This window comes from Alosa alosa, chromosome 20 (assembly GCF_017589495.1).
Source record: "Alosa alosa isolate M-15738 ecotype Scorff River chromosome 20, AALO_Geno_1.1, whole genome shotgun sequence".
Taxonomy (NCBI): Eukaryota; Metazoa; Chordata; class Actinopteri; order Clupeiformes; family Clupeidae; genus Alosa; species Alosa alosa.
The window spans coordinates 11,091,924-11,099,423 of NC_063208.1; the positions used below are offsets into that span (position 1 = coordinate 11,091,924).

Here is a 7,500-nt window from a genome sequence, read left to right on the forward strand (position 1 = left end):
TGAATGTGTGTGAGTGAGCATGTTAGTGAAGGTGTGTGTGTCTGGAGTGTGTATGAGTGAGTGTGTTGTCAGTGCCACAGGTAAACAAGCAAAACCTAAATGTGGGTTGTCAGGAGCTGACATGAGTGAGGGAAGAGAGAGGGAAAGATGGAGGGAGAGAGGGAGGGAGAGAGGAGGGAGAGAGGGACAATAATGACTGATAGAGGGATGCTGAGGCAGAGGGGGAGAGTCCTGCATTCTGTGCAGGACTGATTAGGCTCTAGGGATGCAGCCAGGAAGGATATAAGGAATGCTGAGTGTTTCAGCACTGATAAGCCATGCTAATGCTACCACGAGCGCACACACACACACACACACACACACACACACACACACACACGTGAAATATACTCATTGCTATGCCCTACTGCGAGTACTGCAACACACACTGATCTGACAAGCATCCAGAGAGAGGGATAAGGAAACGTGGGAGAGAGAGAGAGAGAATAAAAGAGAGAGAGAAAGATGGAGCACAGGTCTGACCTGGGTGTTGGCGCTGGCTGGCTTGTCTGCAGGTGAGAGCGGACTCTCTAACACAGACGAGTCCAGCATGTCAGAGGAGCTGCTGGTGAACCCCCCAAAGTCTGTCTGCAGGGCGCCCCCTGTCTCTGTGGAGGTGAGCTGCGCATCGCTGACGTAGCCCGAGGACTGGGGGTCCTGCAGCGCAGACGGGGCGTCCTTGTCGTGCAGCGCCACCACGGGGGTGTCGTCCCTCACTTCCGCTACCGCCCTCCCCTGCGTCTCGTTCAGACGCACCCGCAGGACCCCTCCCTGCTCGGGGGACGCTGCCGGGGGCTCGGCCTGCACCTCCAGCCCCCTCCCTGCCCCCCAGACCGGAGAGCCGTAGTCGCTTGGGTACACCGTCCGCACCACACACAGGCGGCCCCCCACCTCCCGGATGTGCACCACGCCTTTGCGCTCCTTCCTTGAGGATGTGGGCCGAGGGTCCTGACCGCCTGCGGCAATCTGCGCCTCTTCCTCGGTTAGCTCCGCCTCTTCCTCTTCTGGCCCCTCCTCTTCCTCACTCTGCTCAGGCTGTGCTCGGTCCTCTTCTTTCCCAGGCGGCCGGGCTTTGACAATGCGCGGTCTCTCCGGCACCCCTTGCACACGCTGCCGGACGCGGCACACCCGGCCCCCTCCCGGAGTGGCACTGCCCTGAGGGGGGTCGGCGGACGCGTGCTCATCCCCTGCCCTCTCGGGCCGGTCCGTTCGGTGGAAGGCTCCAGCCCACGCAGGACTGGGGTCGGGGGACAAAATGGCGATCCGGCTGCCCCGCACTGACCCCACACTCCCCTCAATCACGGTTCCCATCACTGACGGAGGTCTCAGCTCAGTCCCTCTCGGGGTCTCGGAGAAGCCGGCGCTTTCCGATAGGCTGGGAGCCTCGTCCGGTCCAACGGCCACCTCCTCCTCCTCCACCGCCGCCAACTCCTTCTCCTCTGGACTCTGCACCCTCTCTCCTTCCTCCTCACCCGCCCGGCCCGTTTTTGATTTTCTTGCCGGAAGCGGAGGCGGGCTTCGGGGACAGGGGAGCGGTGCCCTGCCGAGCCCCCTCCCGCGGCTCCTTCACACACCCCAGGGAGCTCCCCATCGCCGTCCGTCAGTCTGTCTGTCCTTCTCACAGAGAGCAGCTCAGCAAGAGCTCTTTCTCACCCACGCCCTGGGGGAGGCGTGTGTCATTACAGAGATCAGAGAGAGCTGGTGTGTGTGGCTAGCGAGAGCGTCAGGAGTGTGAGAAGACAGATAACACGTATAGAAATGTGAGGAGACAGATAATGTCAAACAGGCCGTGGACAAGCGGAGAACTATTTCATTGATACAGTCCGTTGGTTAGGTTGCTTCCGTCAGTCTGGTCTTTAGATATTCAGAACAGCAGGCTTGCATGCACCAATTCAGCAGACCCACATATTCTCCTCCTGTTGATTAGTCTCTCTCTCCTCTCCTTTCTCTCTCTCTCTCTCTCGTCGTTTTTTCCTCAGTCAGCCGAATGCCACGAATGACCCTCTCACGTGTGGCACGGACAGTGGCAGTTGGGTTCTCCTCAATTCAAGGACACGCCGCAGAACATATGCAGCTGCTCTCCTCATGAAAAATTTAATTTCTGCTGCCGATGTTCTCTCTCTTCCTCTCTTTCCCTCTCTGACTCTCTCTCTTTCCTTCTCTCTCCTAATTTAGGCAGTGCAGATACTAGATAAGTTATGCCCTACCTGAGAGTGTGTTAGTTTCCATTGGAATTTTCTTCCACAGTCCACTGTTCCACAGCTTCAACAAATAACTGCGGGACTCTTTGGCACAATTATTGGACGAGAAATCAGCTCCCGAGGTCCACTGCAAAAATGCCAACGGAGATCTCTCAAGCTACGCAGACGCTGCAGCAGTGTAGACGAACACACACTCACACACACACACTCACTCACTCTCCCTCCTTGCACTCTCTCACACGCACTCCTGCGGTGTGTGTGTGTGTGTGTACAGGGAGTGAGCGAACGATCCGCGCATCACCGGTAGCGGGATACAAACACCGGCTCCATCGTCAGCAGGTCCTGTGCGGTCACGTGCAGCCTGGCCACGGGGGAGTGATCTATCTGGACTGAGATTTCCACGTCAGTAACGGCGCAGAGCATTAAAAAAATAAAATAAAAAAAACCATGCTCCAGTATTTTCCCTGAAAGCCGCCACATGGATTATTGATGTCCGACTTTCCTCCTGTTGCGGCAGCAGGGCAAGAACAGCTGTAACAGAAGCCGCTGGAGGAGTCGTAGGTTGTAGTAATTGTCCTGATGCTGGTGGCAGTTCTTTGGCAGCGATCGGAGGATGTCACGACAGCAAGCTCAACATGTGGCTACAGAGGAACAGTTATTCGGAACAGGCACAGGCAGTCTTTGGTCTCAGTCTGAGCACATTCCCATGATCCTCTGTGGGCGCGGGCGGTACCGTCATGGGATGATTCTAGTCCCTCAGGGGGGCAGTAGTCCACATGTTGCCCCTCAGCTCGTTGTGTGAGTGTTGTTGGCGACAGCTACAAATGCGCGTGTGTTGGTTGTGTTGGAGGCTCCCTCGGGAACCTTGGCTCTCCAGAAAGAGCAACGGAGGGGGGGAGGTGGGTTGACGCCTTTGCTGCCACGGCGACTAGAATCTCACGTATGGTGTGTACACGCGGGTCAAAAAAGGCAAGTCGGGAATGATGTCAAGTTCAGGAGACGTCTCACACGAAACATACATGCACACACCTGCAACGTCTACACACATCACCTCACAAAGAGGCCAGCTTTAAATCCTCCTGGCCGCGTTGGGTCATGGTCTTTGTCAGCTCAGCAGTCGTTCCACTGTAAAGGCCCCCTCCAGGTCTGTTTTCAGTTGCACGTTCAGGCACGTACTGTATAGCTACAGTCCGACTCACATGTGGCCCCAGAGAGTATTAGGCATGTGGAGCACTCTGAACATCCATCCCTCTGCATACAGTATGCCGGCAGCTCCGCACTTCTCTCCCCCAGTGTCAGAGCTCCGCTTACTGCTCTCTCTCCTCTGCTGCTGCTGCTGTTGCTGCTGGAGCTCCTCCGGTCTATGAATCTAATTACAGCGGCGGGAGGCTGGAGTTGGGGTTGTGGCCGGGCTGGGCTGGGCTGAGCTCTGGACAGAGAGAGGAGGGCCAGCTGGAGATACTAGCCGGTGCTGTGAGCTCCTCGCGTCAGGCAGGAGAGAGGCAGAGAGCCAGGAGGGAGGAGGAAGGGCTCCGGAGCCAGAGAGAGAGGGGGCTCCATCAGAGAGACATCGGGCGAATTGATCCGATTGATACGCTGTGGGTTTCCTCCACAGACACACAATGAGTGTTGTGTAGGCGTGCGAGGTTGAGGGTGTGTGTGTGTGTGTGTGTGTGTGTGTGTGTGTGTGTGTGAGGCAGAGAGAGTGTGGCTGCAGGGATGGGCGATTGTCATATTGTAAAAAGCCAGAGCACACTTGCAGGTGGCTGCAGGTGAGCTGCCCACCAAAGATCCGGAGGCCTACAAATCCAGCGAAAGCCAGGAGCTCCAGTGACAGCAGGCTCCTCTCTCTCTCGTCTCGGTCGATGGCTCGTTCGTCTGCTCCCTCCCTCCCTCTCTTCCTCTCTCTTCCTCTCTCTGGCACGGGCAGGCAGGGAAAAGAGCTTTATCTCCGCTACGCCGCAGCTTCAGACTACCGCTGCTGCGGCTGCTTTAACTCTCTCTTTTCCCACTCCCTCCCTCCCTCCACTCTTCTCTCACTCCCTCCCTCTTCTCTCTCTCCTCCTATCAGCTGGCTCAAATCCCCCTCCTCCTCCTCCTCCTCCTCCTCCTCCTCCTCCTCCTCCTCCCCCCTCCTGCTTTCTCACTCACACTCACTCAATGCTGTTGCTTCTGCGCTGTGTGTTCTGCGCACACACTAGGGCAGACACAGGCTAACACACACACACACACACACACACACACTCTCTCTCTCGCTCACACAACAAAAAATCCATTTGAGGTTGTTGCAGCTAACATAAGAAAATAAATCAGATCTCTTTTGAGAAAGAAAGACAAAGAAAACTCACAAAATGTATGTGTGTGTGTGTGTGTGTGTCTGTGTGTATGTGTGTGTGTGTGTGTGTGTGTGTGTGTGTCTGTGTGTATATATGTGTCTGTGTGTGTGTGTGTGTGTGTGTGTGTGTGTGTGTGTGTGTGTCTGTGTGTGTGTGTGTGTGTGTGTGTGTGTGTGTGTGTCTGTCTGTGTGTGTGTCTGTGTGTGTGTGTGTGTGTGTGTGTGTGTGTGTGGTGGTCGGGGTATTTGAATGAATGCATGTGGGATATAAACGACAGCACACAGAAAGAGGGTGATGGTGAAATGGAGGATGAATGGAGGAGTGAAGGGGGGATGAACAGAAGAGTGTGAAGGGAGGATAAGAAACAGGAGTGGTGGCAGAGGAGGCACAGAGAAAAAAAAAAATGGAGATGGAGGGAGGAAGGGGAGGTGGGTGAAGAAATTCCTCTCTCCCTCGCTGGCATCCTCCTCCCAGCTCCCTCCCTCCCACTCAACACACTGAGCATTACAACTCCATGATGTCATGTTCAAATGTGATCAAACACCCACACAACGCAAAAACTCTCGCACACAAAAACACAAGCACCAAGAAAGACGCAGACGCATTGTGCACACACACACACACACACACACTCTCTCTCTCAAGCCACACAACAAAAAAAATCCATTTGAGGTTGTTGCAGCTAACATAAGAAAAGAAATCAGAAAGACAAAGAAAACTCACAAAATGTATGTTTTGAATGTATGTGTGTGTGTGTGTGTGTGTGTGTGTGTGTGTGTGTCTGTGTATGTGTGTGTGTGTGTGTGTGTCTGTGTGTGTGTGTGTGTCTGTGTGTGTGTGTGTGTGTGTGTGTGTGTATGTGTGTGTGTGTGTCTGTCTGTGTGTGTGTGTGTGTGTGTGTGTGTGTGTCTGTCTGTGTGTGTGTGTGTGTGTGTGTGTGTGTGTGTGTGTGTGTGTGGTGGTGTGTGTGTCTGTGTGTGTGTGTGTGTGTGTCTGTGTGTGTGTGTGTATGTGTGTGTGTGTGTGTGTGTGGGGAGGTGTGAAGGGAGGATGAACAGAAGAGTGTGAAGGGAGGATAAGAAACAGGAGTGGTGGCAGAGGAGGCACAGAGAAAAAAAGAGATGGAGGGAGGAAGGGGGGGGAGGTGGGTGAAGAAATTCCTCTCTCCCTCGCTGGCATCCTCCTCCCAGCTCCCTCCCTCCCACTCAACACACTGAGCATTACAACTCCATGATGTCATGTTCAAATGTGATCAAACACCCACACAACGCAAAAACTCTCGCACACAAAAACACAAGCACGCACGCATTCACACACACACACACACACACACACACACACACACACGAACACACACACAAACCCTCTGTGGGGTTGCTGACTAATTACAGGGTTCTACAACTCGAGTAACAGTACTATAGTGGCAGATTGCAAGATACCACACAGCACATTCACACATACACACACACACACACACACACACACGAACAAACACACACACCAACACATGAGAATGACAGGTGCACAATTAGCGGCCCCTTGCGACTCTGCAGTAGGCGATGTTAAGCACTGACTGACTGACTGAATGAGGATCGGAGAGGAGACACACAACAGCAGAGGGCCTCCCATCTGGAATGATGGGATTAGGGAGAGGAGTAGAGCGATAGACTGATGAAATGATACAGCATCAGAGCGATAACGTGATAATGTGATAATAACGTGATAACAACAAGACAGAAAGACAGAGAGTGTTTTACAGATGGCAGAGTCACCCTCTTGCACCTTTCCAAATCTTAAGGAACAACTCTCCTTTGATCCTCCAGAGATGGAAAGTTTCCTGATCCGGCAATGCAAATTCTCTCAATCTCTCCCTCCCTCTCTCTCTCCCTCCTTCTCTCTCTCTCTCTCTCTCTCTCCTGTTTCATTCTCATTCCTCTCCTTCCGACTACCTCCCTAGATGGTCACAGTCAAACAGAGGCTGCCAGATCACCACATAGTCTGCTGCCAATGGCCCAGAAACCGACCACACGCCCCAGACACGGTATGGCCGTGCCGTTTTTCAGGAAACCCACTCGGAATGTTCCAGCTTCCCAGCATGCCACAGCAACTTCACTGAGGCAGAGGCAGTCCAAGATGCCCCCATGCTCTTTTACTGATGACTTTTGCAGTGCAGTGGCTTTTTGGGGCACCTGACCTGGTATTGCCGTCTTAGCAGGACAGACCGGCATACGTTTCTAAAAATGTGTACAATCTGCAAGTTGCCCCATACCTCCAAACACTTCTAATGTAAAACTCTAGTTGTTGGATGTAAGAGCTTGAATGTGACTAAAATCTTGAGGCATATCTGTGTTGACTAACCTTGAAATCACAAACTTTGGAACTTGCTCATTCAGAAGGGACATCTAACTCCTATCTTCCTACCCTGCTGTTAGCTTGTGTGATTGTCTGTGTGTGTGTGTGTGTGTGTGTGTGTGTGTGTGTGTGTGTGTGTGTGTGTGTGTGTGAGAGTCTGTGTTCCCATACCCTGCCCTGTGTTGTCTGGCCTGGAAAAATGCTGCCCGCTATTTCCAGTAAATTATGTGCTCAGTGACCAGACTGAGCGTCTGGTCCATCATCTCTGACTTGGAGGGGAGCACACGTTTTAGCTCAAAGAATTTAAATTATAATATTGTTTTCCACTCCCTATCCAAACAGACCTTTGACAGGCAATCATGCTCTCAGATGCACTTAGCCCCACATACACAAGGCAATCATATAGATATCCCTTTCCCCTCATTCTTTAAGCCTCATTATTGAGTCTGCAATACTGGGCTTCCCCTCGAATCCCTTCCCCTCTCTCCCTCTCCCCCTCTCTCTCTCTACCCTTCCACCTTATCTCTTGCTCATGTCCATCCCTCCTCCCACCCTGACACACTTGTCTTCCC

General features: G+C 53.1%; 2 protein-coding genes across 2 annotated transcripts in view; both read right to left on the minus strand.

Moving 5' to 3' along the window:
* Nucleotides 1-3,904, minus strand: part of macf1a (microtubule actin crosslinking factor 1a) — a 99,917-nt gene extending 96,013 nt beyond the window's left edge. The window contains 3 exon segments of the mRNA XM_048229057.1: nucleotides 523-1,538; nucleotides 1,541-1,555; nucleotides 1,558-3,904. Of these exon segments, the coding sequence (XP_048085014.1) occupies nucleotides 523-1,538; nucleotides 1,541-1,555; nucleotides 1,558-1,630 (1,104 nt within the window). The 5' untranslated portion in view covers nucleotides 1,631-3,904.
* A 3,233-nt stretch (nucleotides 3,905-7,137) lies between these two features.
* The window catches only part of LOC125285654 (plectin-like), a 23,608-nt gene continuing 23,245 nt past the window's right edge, over nucleotides 7,138-7,500 (minus strand). The window contains exon 7 of the mRNA XM_048230191.1: nucleotides 7,138-7,197. Coding sequence (XP_048086148.1) covers nucleotides 7,138-7,197 — 60 coding nt within the window. The remainder of the gene's footprint in view (nucleotides 7,198-7,500) is intronic.